The following is a 12,403-nucleotide window of genomic DNA, read 5'->3' as shown; positions in this document are numbered from 1 at the left end:
CTACATTAACTTGTCTGGCCACAGGTTTTGGGGGGAGGGGGGTTTCTCACCAAGGTGGTAGGTGGGTCAGCTTAATGGTAGAAAATGCTAATCAACATGTACGTCAAACTTGAAACAGAATGCCTAGTGGATCAGAATCCCTTGGTAGAGAATGACATATAAAGTTTAGATCCCCAATCACTTATATTCCTACCCTGGATTTATTTCTGTGGTTCAAGTAATTGCCATCTACATCCTGCACAAGCTTCCAGGTCCTATGCCCTATGACAAAGGTTGAAACATGAGGTAATGATTTAAAAAAGAAAGAAAAAAAGAAAAGAAAGAAAGAAAGAAAGAAAGAAAAAAGAAGGGACACTCAGGCTAGAGGTATATGAGGCCAGGGGATAGCAGCAAAGCAGGAATCCTCATGATCAAATAGTAGGGCCAGGCCAGGACCAGCCCCCTGCGAGACACCACGTATCTTAATTCTAGCTCCTGTTCAAACTGATCCTATAACCTAAAGGAAAGTCAAGTAGGTAAGGACCGTCCCTTGGCAGAGCGTAGTTATTTTAAAAATCCAGCTGTTCGCACAACCTTTTCAAGAAAGAACACTTCAGGCAAGTGAAGGCAGAATTATGTTGCAGCCGAGAACCCCAATTCTGGAGCCAAACTGCTCCTGCTCTATGAAAACACAGACTCTCGTTATTAGGCTGCCGGCACAGGGCAGCCACTATGCCAGAGGTAAATCAAAATGACCAAGAGCTCCAATCAAGGGCAGGTTCAGACCATTGCAGCACACGTGTATAATGAAAACTGATAGGACTTCTCACTATCCAAACAGACGCTCTAAGGCGACTGCCGAGGCAAGTCCATTTTGATGCATTTTCTACAGTTGGCCAGGTCAGCAGGTGGTTATTACCATGTTACACAGATGACTGGATTAGTCAGGGTAATTTAACCTGTAGGAAGTGGCAACTCACAGACCTGAGATTTTTATGACCCCTCAAACCTGCCCCCACTGCCTCCCCAGGGAGCACAGCACCAACTGAAACACATTTTCCAAGTAAAGCCACACAGGTCTGTGAAACACAAAGCTCAGGAAAGGTAAAGAGAACTATGGTCTCGTTCAAGAAAGTGAATTTCCCACTTTCACAGCATGAGCAGGTACCCGTTAATTAGACTCCTACTAACTTGCTTTTTTAGGACCAGATGAAAAGAACGAAAGTCATTCCTATAAGACATGTTGCCAAATACACAACCTTTAAAAACCAACAATGTTCACCCTAGACTGCAAAGACCAACACCAGTTACTAGAATTGACTTTTTTTTTGAAGCTGTATTTTTAAGGAAACGCAATTATCATTTGCTCTAAATTGGGTTATAATAAGATTCAGGTGCTATATTAAACCATATTAGATTAAGAGATTTTTTTTTTGGTCAACCTTTTCTGTTTATACATACTACGTATATAGCAAGAAACCCAAATCTGTGCTACAGAAATGCTCACATATGTATAAGGAATATATGAATAAGGATGTTCATTGCTGTAATGTTTAATTGGCAGAAATTGAGAAACTACAAGAGCGTCTATCGACAGAAGATCATTTAATAAATTATGGAACATCTGTATTATGGAATTCTATATAACAGTTAAAAAGAATGAATTGAGGATCTACATGTAATGACTTGGACAGGTCTCCAAAATATATTATGTGGAAAAAGTCAATCTCAGAACCATATGTACGATTCCATTTGTGTAGAAAAAGCTACCATGTGATGAGGTACAATATATAGTATATATGTAACTGAACAGAAGAAGGTCTGGAAAGAGATATTATAAATCGTGGCAACTTCTGAGAAGGGGGTAACATGAAAGAGAAGAATTAAGTCACTTTTTTTTTTTAAGATTTTATTTATTTATTTGACAGACAGAGATCACAAGTAGGCAGAGAGGCAGAGAGAGGAGGAAGCAGGCTCCCTGCTGAGCAGAGAGCCCGATGTGGGGCTCTATCCCAGGACCCTGGGATCATGACCTGAGCTGAAGGCAGAGGCTTTGACCCACTGAACCACCCAGGCACCCCGAATTAAGTCACTTCTTAAAACTACTTTGATTTAGCAATTTATTCAACAAATATTTTGAGTTCCTCCTATGTACAGTAGGTCTTTTTCTGATATGAAGATAAAGAAAGAGATAACATCTCTGTCCTCAGTAACTCACATTTTATTTCTATATTATTTAAACGTTTTATGATTTTTAAAAAGATGTCATGGAGCGCCTGGGTGGTGCAGTTGGTTAAGTGCCTGACTCTTAGTTTCGGCTCTGGTCATGATCTCAGGGTCATGAGATGAAGCCGTACATCAGGCTCCACGCGCATCACATCTGCTTAAGATTCTCTCTCTCTCTCTCTGTTCCTCTACCACGTGCCCATGCATGTTATCTCTCTCTCAAATAAATAAATCTTAAAAAACAAAACAAACAAACAAACAAAAAATGATGCCCTAACCCCTTTTCCAACACTTAGCTAACTAAACAACTTTTGCTAGAACATTTTCACTCATCAAGATTGCTCATTTCATCTTTGAACAGGTTTAATTTTCATATAACTGTGTTTTTTTTTTAAATATTAAACCAAACCTGACTCTTAATAACCACCAACCACTGATCCTAACTATATCCCCCTGAGGCCGTAAAGAGCATATCTAATCCTTTCTTCACTTGACAGCCCTTCAAATATTTTAAGAAAGCAATCATACTCTCTAAATCAGACTAAACACCGCCAGGTCTTACAACTGTTTTTCATACGACATGGTTCCACGTCCTTGCACCTTCCTGCCTGCTTCATTCTAAATGTTCTCTTCTTTGTCTAATCTCCTCTAAAAGCTTTAAGTCAAGCCGTGATCATGGTGCTACAAGTGTCACCTAGTCAAAAAAAAAAGGAAAGAAAGATGATCACCTGCCTCATTTTCAACGACCTCAATCTTACTCTCCACCACACCTACGAATCCTCTCCTCCTACAAAGAGGTTTCATTGGAAAAATAACGAAATAAACTTATAGAAAACAATGCACAAAAACCATAGCCACAGACAGCTTACAAGAAGATACAAAGCATTTAGGGCTCTAGGATTTTCCTAAATGTCAGTTTATTAATGACTTCCATTAACGTGTTCTCATAAAACCACAGAACCATTTCATACAGCTAATCCGAACCAGGAAACCATGGCCTGCAGCGTGCGTCCAGTGACAGCAAGGATGCCCCCTTTACCACGGTATCCCCAGTGCCCAGAAATCGTGTCCAAGATGCAGCTGTTGCCCAGTCCCTAGTCATTAGATGTTGGCTTATGCGTGAGTAAAACAAGCGTCCAACCACTCAACTTTAAGTCTGCACTTGGGCAGAAGGCAAACAATTAAGTGATATGCAAGTCATTCATAAAAATAGGCCTAGCATTGGTAAGTGCCATAAAGTCTTTGAGACTTATATATATATATATATATAGAGAGAGAGAGAGAGAGAGAGTCATTCGGGCCTAACAACCACTTAGTGAGGTAAAAACAAGTAACTACTGTTCCCTTTATGCCACAAAGTAAGAAGTCAGATGGTCACATGGCCAGGGCAGACATGTGGGACAGTGGTCCTTTAACTCCTTCCAAGGTACCCTCTGCCGCACCTCCTCCTTTCTCCACTCCTTAAGTCATAAAAGTGTTTTTGAAAAGCTGTGAGTAAAGCCACACAGTGTATTTTCAACATCCTAGGGGAGCTCCTTATTTAAAGCAGGGTTTCTCAACAGCAGCAACACTGATATTTCGGACCAGGTACTGTAGGCACACTGTAAGATATTCAGCTTTATTGCTGGCTTCTAGCCACTGACAGCAGTAGCATCCCTCCAGTGTGACAACCAAAAATGTCTCCCGATATTGCCAAATGTTCCTGGGGAGAGGAAGGGAGCAAAATCTCCCCTGCCTGAAAATCAATGTTTAAAGGAATCCTGTAAGTAGTACCTCCATCCCGTGGGTAGTTTAATCATTTAAGAACGCATGAAAATATTTAGGAACATGACTTCTTCCATACACAAACAATATTGCTTTAGCTCTTGAAAACATATATATTTGACTTTTCGTAGGGTCTGAAGGCTCAGAAGAGACTACTCGAAGCACACTTTACCTCTGTAAGCTCCCAAGACACCAGGACACTGTCTGCTTACCACCAATAAGCAAAACCGATCACCTCTCTTGTTTCTCCCCCTTGCCATCCCTTCCAGGTGATGCCTCCAAAATCTTCCTCCCCTTTTGCCTCTCCTACCTTAATGCTAGTTCTTATAGCCCTTTCCTACCAGTCCCTTTAGATTCACTCTCAATCATGGAGCTGCTTTCAGCATCTAACAAACAATCAAAGAAAGAAAAATAACCAACCACTGTGAGAATAAAGGGCACTGGCAAAGCTTGTCTTTTAGAGCCGTGCAATCCTTTTGAGTCAGGGTTACAACCCAGGTTGAATCCGCACAAACAGACTCCCAGCACTTCAACCTTTTCCTTTGCAGGGAAAGGAGCCTCTGTCTAGGCATCAGTTTTCTGGAGGTGTCGAAAGATGTTGTGAGCGGGGAGAAGAGATATACAGCCATGTCTCCTAATAGCGTCTTCACATGTGCAAGTAATCGTGGAGACGGCTGAGGCCTGAAGGGTCCACAACATGAAACATTACACAACCGGATTCTACCCAACAGGGTAGAGATGTACAGAATTAGAAAGCAAATTCTGGAGGTTGTTGGTTAAAAAATTTAAGATTTCACTCCAGTTTTCTACAGTGGTTAAGCCATTCATTGCTAAGGAGGATACGCATTATAGCTATTTGTAATTTAAAAGATTCTACTTTAGCATAAAGGTCATTCCAACCGATGGGAGGTCCAATGTAATTAAAAAGAAGCGTCTAAATTATTCTTAAGGAATCACTTTTCTTTTGTCAGAGGAAGTACTACAAGCCTTTTGAGATTTTTATTAAATTCCCCCAAGAATATTACGCACAGCTTGCCTTAAAAAACCTGAACCACAGCAGTAATTTCCTTTCTCTATGCATGTGTGCATGTGGCCCTAAGGGAATGCTGTGCTTCTTTTCCAAATGGAGTTTCTTATCCACAACTCAAAAGCTCCTCAATGGTGTAACAGATGGAACAGCCAGGTATACTTAAGGAGGGGGGAAAGGTGTGCCCCCTCTCTGATCCATTAAACGAAACTACGATCTCTAAGTATTTATCATACAGAAAGCTCTCAACTCCATTCTCTAATTTTATCCAACCCTATTTGTTTAGTTCTTTAAGTCTCTCTCCCTAGGTTTAAACAAGAGTTTTGTTTTGCTTTGTTTTAAAGTTAGAAGAATTAGCCAGTTCTCCGTGATAGTTGATTTTCCAGAAGCTACATTTCCAACACACAAACATGAATAATGAATTTTTGGAATGTGTCGGTCTGAAAAGCATGCTGTATTTTTTTATTTAAGATTTTATTTATTTATTTGACACAGAGAGAGAGATCACAAGTAGGCAGAGAAGCAGGCAGAGAGAAAGGGGGAAGTGGACCTTATTTAAAGCAGAGCAGAGAGCCCCAGTGCAGTGATGTGGGCTTGCAGGCTCGATCCCAGGACCTCAAGACCATGACCTGAGCTGAAGGCAGAGGCTTAACCCCTGAGCCACCCAAGCACTCCAAGCATACTGTGTTTTTAATGAAATTTAATTTGGAGGATCCTATAACTTTGGAGCAGTCACCTGTAAATCAGCTTTGCTAATAATAATAATAATAATAATAATAACAGAAACCAATGTCAACTTAATTTGAAACAACAGGAAAGTAAAGCATATTATTTTACTTAAAATGTCATGAGAAGGGGACATAACTCAGCCCAAAGCTGTTGAGAATTTACAGGCATCAAGCCTAATGCTGATTAAAAAACAAACAAATAAAAACTGGTTGTCCCCCTTAAACCTAGCTAGAATAAATCTGAAAAACCTACAATGTATATACTCATTCTTGGACGCAAGAGTGTGATTTAGCATTTTAACCTCTACAAAGCACTATGAACTATGCAGCAATACTGCTGAAAAAATGAACTGATATTTTAAAATTCAGCCTATTCTCCATTATTTGTGCTAACGAGTAAATGGTATACAAAATCAAATCCATAATTAATCCAAAATAACTGGCATCTTCCCCAGTAGTTTCATTAGTTATGAGAGGAGGAAGCACTGAAATTAAATTTCTCTTCTTATTGCTTCTTTCCACTCTTTGGTAAAGGTGCTAAAGGTCAGTGAAAAGACCAAAAGGTTGGCAGCAGGAGGGGAAGAAAAACAAAGCAAGCAGCTACCGGGGTCTGAAAACTGGATAAACAGCCTCTGATTAATAGAGTGAAAAAATGCAAAGCTATTTGGGAAAGTTAAAAGGCAGAGATTATAAAAATCATGGGATTGAGTTTTAAGTATGTTCCTCGTTATGAGATTTTGATGTCTGGTTGATTTCCCATTTCTCTATAATGAGTATTGTGGAAAAGATGACAGAATTTAGCCATCCTAAACTCAAGAACACAGTACGAAACTGTTAATTAACAAACACAGAGCACTAATCACAAATAAAATTCCATGCTATTAAATAACATATAAATACTTCAAATGTGTCCAAGAATTACTATGTGATGTGCAAAATGGTTTATTATACTGGATTCCTTGAATGGCAGCAGCACTAAGACGAGAGAGGGAGAGACACTCTCCCACCATGTCAACCAATGGAAGAGCTCTGTCAGGAAACCTCTCTAATAATAGTTGGCTATTGGTCTCAGATATTTACAAAATATTTCTATATAACTCTATTTTAATGTTTAAAATCCTCATCTTTCTTCTTACAGAAATGTCAGTAAACCATATACCTGGACTGCTTATTTTCCTCAACCCAGGTAGCAGCAAGCTATAAAGGTTCTAAAACTTGCCCTTATAATTCTAATGAGTCAGGATGGAAAGTATCAAATATAGCACCTGCCTGAAAACTCAGCTTTGCTTGGGAAGGAACTCACCCCAAAGAGCATTTCGTAGATTATGATTAATGATTAACTAAATGTGCTTCTACTTTTCTGATCTCTAGCTGCCCAGTACTAAATAAAATGAACCACAACCAAAGAACATAAATAATATAATTAAATACATGCTGGAGCTTTAAAAAAAAAAAAATTGCTTCGTAAGAATTAAAAGACAACACTTGTGCAGCACAGAGAAATTAAATTCCAGAAAGTTTTTCACAAACTTAAGGCACACCCTGTGTAGGTTATGGAAAGCTTTTCAAGAATCAACTGTCAATCCTATCACCCAGGATGGTAGAACAGGGTAAGCCAATGAAAAGGTTTCTCTGAAAGACTTAGACATGGTCTGACATTACAAACCTGCCCAAAACCTGGATACAGAGCCAGTAATTTACCTTCAACAGGATAAGAAATAGGAAACCAGATTCATTTATAAGGAGGTTTAGCACTGGACTAGTATGTTTACATTTCCTGGATCTGTTCCAGAAACATGAGAAAATTTTGGATAGGTTGCTGTTTTCTCCAATCCTCAGAATTATTAAGTTTATTATCAACTGAATTTTATGTGATAACCTCTCAGAGCAAGCAGCACACAGATTTATGCGGTCTGTAAACTCTGTACAAATTAAACACACTTTGAAAGTTATAATGGCACTAACAGAGTGAAAAGGTCATGAAAACACAGGACTGAACCAGGTCAAGTAAGGCTACCACCATTTTGAAATTCTGAAGACTGCATGGTCATGCTTTTTGAAGTGCCTGAATGATTAAACCTCTGTCAAGTCCATGTGCTCCTCTCTGAAAATGGATTTATGTCAACTGGAGTTTACCTTGGAATTTTAACCAGGCCTTCAGCTCCAAGTGCAGAGAATGAACAAGGTCTCTTGTTTCCACCAATAATTAAAACTATTTGAAGAAAAGGAAACTTTTCACCTGAGACTCTCTAATAGGTGAAATGAACAGCTCTCACCAACAACTCCTTGAGGGACAAGTGTATATAAACAAAATGCAAGTGTTGGGGGGAATGGGTGATGATCATTCAACTGACTACATGTCCAGAAATTACCTTTCACCTGAGATACTGTAGCTTCAAACCAAGGCCTTTTCCAGCTCCCTGCTCTCCTAACAGGCAGGGCTATTAGGAATCCACACAAAACCTAGGCTCCTTCCAGCAGCTTGGAACCAAGGAAGATTTCTAGTTCACCTCACCCACACTGCCTTTTGTTTGCTTGTTTTTTGTTATTCATGACTATGCTTATAAATGTATAAGAAAAATCAAAAGAGGTAAAGAACTGAGGAGACTGCCTTCTTAACCAAACCAGGCAGAAAGAGAACTAATCAATATTTAGTACTTTGGACATATTGGCCCTAAGAAGATAAACAATAGCAATAAAACAGAAAAGAATCCTACTCATCTTTATTTTTAGCATCACCATTATTATTATTTGGCTCTGCTTGATTATTGCTTTTCTTTGGGATTTCCCAGATAGCCCAATCTGAGAACTAAATGTAATTGTTCTCTGCCCCCACCAGAGCCCCACTATAATCCAGCAGCTAATTCAAGAAAATGAAGATCAACATATTTTTTGTAAAGTCTGCTTCCAAGATTTTATCTCATACCTAGACTAAGTTACAGTACTCTTTCAAGGGACAGACAGTGTGAATTTTTAAACTAGTTATTTTTAAAGAAAAAATAGCTTATCAAGAATGATGTTCTTTTCTTTCCTTTTTGTGGTACATAGAATTTACATGCAACTCTTTGCTTAAGAATTAAGTCTGTTTATTTTCATTACACGCATCACACTTACTTCCCACTGATATCAATGGGAGATGTATATGTGAAATACAGCTGAAGCTAGAATATACTGTTCTGTACATTGAGGCATTTACCTCAATTTAATCAATGGGCTAAATTATTGTCACAAAATTGACAAATGCTATTTTTCAGGCAATCATTTTTCAAGTCTGTTGTTAACTTGCTAAGGTGGGATTCACTATGACATTTACAGGTTAAGTCTCCTCCATTCAAGTAAGCATTGTCTTTGCATTTTCAAAAGTAAGCTCTGGCTTGAGCTCGCCACCTCCTTTCAGGTAATGCCAGGATCTTTGATTTCCTTCCACCTGCGGGCGCATTATAACCTGGGGCGCACACCCCGAGTCCTCCCTCTCCCCCTCCGAAGGCCCATAGGGCACCCTCGAGAGAACCTAAATCCAAACACGAAAACTTTCTGGCTGCTACCTCTACTGCTCTCTCCAGCGATCAAAAGCGACTGGGCACCAGAAAGGGCACTGGCTTTTGTTCCAGCGTTGCCCAGCTGGCGAGGTAACGCCACCGCAGTCCTCCATCCCCAAAGGTCGGGAGAAATTGCGTGGTGCTGAGATTCTGGAGCCTCACCGGGGGGGGGGGGGGTATTTTTACGCAATTCGTGCGTGTGGGGTGTACAAACACATGAAAAGAGGGCGTGGAGCTGGCAGGCATGAAATTCTCAGTGCCTTTCAGATTCTACTTCGTCTTAGGTTCACAAAGTGAGTCGCCCGATCTGCGGAAGGGCGCGAGGGGGGCGGGGAGAGGGAAAGCACGCGGACTGGGAGAGAAATAGGTAGGAGAAGGGCACGCGAGCTACAGTCGTGATGCAGCTCTGGCCCCGCCCCCGGGTACAATCAGAAAAGCTACAGTGTGTCCGTGGCTTTCGGCTTCCTGTTTGTAAAGCCAGAACCTCCCTCCCCGACTTCGGTGACAGACGCTCTTCCTTAAAACAGAGTCCGCCTCTTCTTTGCGCGCTCGGGACAGGATCCGGGGCTGGAGAGTGTGGGGCGCGCGGGGCTCTGGCTGCCCCGGCGGCCCGGGCGGAGGGGGGCAGGGCCGCGGGGCGCAGCGCCCCTCCCAGCCGGGCGGCCTCCGAGGTAGAGCCGGGCCGCCAGGCGGACAAAGCGCCTCCCGCTCCCTCCCCCACGACCGCGCACCGAGAGGGAGGAGAAGGCGGGCTGGAGGGATGTGGGAGGAGGAAGAGAAGGGGGAGGAGGGAAGGTGCAGCCGGCAGGACTAGGCAGGATCGCGCCGAGGAGGGTGGGGAGAAGGAGGGGCTGGGCGGCCTCCGAGAACTGGGAGGAGGGAAGGATTCTTGAAGCCCAAGATAAACAAATTGTTCCTCTTCACGTGCGGGGTGGGGGGAGGTGGAGAGGGTGGGGAGCCGGCGCTGCGGCCTCTCCTCTCCCCCTCCCCCTCGCCGGCTCTTTGTCACGGAGCGCCGGCCGGAGTGCGGGGCGAAAGCCCGCGGCGGCACCCGCACCACCCTTGGCGCCGAGGACTACCAGACCCCGGGTGTGCTCGATTTATAAACCGCATATGCTGAGGGGCCCGCCCGCGCCGGGCCTTGCGCCGCCGATCGAGGGGCAGCCTGCAAAGGGAACGAGAGCCCGCGCGCCGTGCTGCGCTCCTGGATTCCCACAGCCCGGCCCACCCGGCACACACGCGCAGCCCTAAACCCGGCGGCGCGGTGGGGGAAGGGGCCGCAGACACCTTTCCCAAGCTTCCGGCCTCCCCCCACCCCTCCCCGACCCCAGAAAGGAAAGCAAAAGAACCGGAGAGAGGAGATAAGAGAAAGGATTCTACCCTCAGGGTTAGGGAGTGGGAACTGCCCCTTCCTCTCCGAGAAGTTAAGCCATTGGCTGCTCATCTACCTCGAACCCACCCACCCAGCCATTTAAGCCTCTTTCGCCTGACTGCTACCTTCCACTCCTCCGGGCTTATTAGACCGGCTTGGAAAGTTAGTGGGGAGCGGGGTGGAGGTGGAAGCAGGCTCGGTGCAAGCAAGTTTAGAAGGAGAAGGAGGAAGAATCCCCAACAGGGCTGCGTGGTCGGGACCCTGGGCGCGCGCCGGGGGTGTAGCTCTCCCCTACTACACGCGCCGAGCGGCTTCCCCTCCCCGCACCCCCACCCCGTACCATCCCAGCCGCTCCACCTGCCGACCAGTCTCGGGGCTCCAGCGGCGAGAGCGCGCACCCGCGCCCCGCATCCGCGCGCGCACTCAGGAACGCGCGCGCAGCCACCCTCGCCCGCTTCTCACTCACTTCAAAGTTCATTCACAAAACTCTCAGACTTTCTCAGCCCAAAGGGGGTGAGCTAGGGAGAGGAGGCGAGAGCCTCTCCCTTCCCCCCACCTCCCCCCAGGGATTGAGGGCCTGGTGCCCGCCCAGAATCTGCGACAAGCATCAATTTCTCCCTGCACCCGGCGGATGTGCTGAGAGGGGTGGGCGAAGGGGGACGGGTCTGGGAAGGCGAAGCTGCACCGCGAGGGGTGGGGTGGGGAGTCGTGAAGAGGAGGAGCGAGGTTTCAACTCTGGGTTCACTCTCAAATCCATATCTGAGAAAGGGAGAGGGGGGGAAACTTTTCCAGTGCCTCACTCCGACGCTCCCCCAGGCTCCCTCCGCCCCTCGCAGTCGTGACTGGCTTCTCCCCTCTCGCCCCCTCTTCCCCAAATCTGACAACCCTGACAGATTAACAGGTAGCGACAACGGCAGCTTTTCCCTCAGAAAAGTTAATGTTAACCCTTCGGTTTCAGCCCATTTCGCCACCGTCTAAATCAGACACCCGTTCCCCCCATGTAAGAAGCTCCACGCCCCCCCCCCACGCGCGCGCCCCATGCCTGGTGCCAGTGCGCCCTCACCATGATCAGCGTGTGGTTCCTCTGCTCCGCCGAGGCAGCCTCCGCATCTTGCTGGGGTTTGCTCGGGTGCTGCTGCTTGCCCGTGCCGGCGCCCGATTTCTTGGCCCTCTGCTCCAGAGTCCGCTGGTAGAGGCTCACGGTGTCCCGGCGCTCCAGCTCCAGCTGCTCCACCTGAGCCTGCTGATACCTGTTCTCGCAGTTGACGTGGTGCCGCCGGCAGCCCTCGATGCGCTGGCGGAGCCGCTCCACCACGGTGCTGTGCTTGGGGACGGCCGCCGAGCCGCCGCCGGGGCCCCCGGAGCCGCCGCCGCCGCAGCCGGCAGCGGGGTGATTGCTACTCGGAGCAGCGGGAGTACTATTGGGAGTATTATTCACACCGATCCCGGCCCCGCCGAGGCTGCTGTTCAGGCTACTGTTGATGCAAATACTACTGCCATTCGCGGCAGCAGCGGGGGCTGCGAAATCCCCCATCCTGCTCCCCGGGCACACTATTTTGGAAGAACTTTTTTTTATCCACCCCCCTATCAGCCTCCTCCTTGGGTCCAAGAATTAAAATAGTTTAAGTGGAACGCGGGGGAGACGCAAGCACATGGATGGAAACAGCGATCCCGACGGGGCGAAAAAAAAAGGGGGGGAGAGATTTTGGGGTGGGTTTTTTTGTTTCCTTTTTTTAAACTGTAAAGCTCGAGGGGAAAAAAGGGGGGT

At 45.4% G+C, this 12,403-nt stretch overlaps 1 protein-coding gene across 2 annotated transcripts in view; it reads right to left on the bottom strand.

Annotated features, from left to right (window-relative positions):
- The window catches only part of MAML3 (mastermind like transcriptional coactivator 3), a 403,827-nt gene extending 391,644 nt beyond the window's left edge, over positions 1 to 12,183 (bottom strand). For both annotated transcript variants that reach the window (XM_059168405.1, XM_059168415.1), the window contains exon 1: positions 11,699 to 12,183. In XM_059168405.1, the coding sequence (XP_059024388.1) occupies positions 11,699 to 12,169 (471 nt within the window). In that variant the 5' untranslated portion in view covers positions 12,170 to 12,183. The remainder of the gene's footprint in view (positions 1 to 11,698) is intronic.
- Positions 12,184 to 12,403: the final 220 nt, after the last annotated feature.

Source organism: Mustela lutreola, chromosome 1 (genome assembly GCF_030435805.1).
Source record: "Mustela lutreola isolate mMusLut2 chromosome 1, mMusLut2.pri, whole genome shotgun sequence".
Classification (NCBI taxonomy): domain Eukaryota; kingdom Metazoa; phylum Chordata; class Mammalia; order Carnivora; family Mustelidae; genus Mustela; species Mustela lutreola.
The sequence above is the reverse complement of the archived record's forward strand: the minus strand, read 5'-3'. Positions and strand labels throughout refer to the sequence as shown.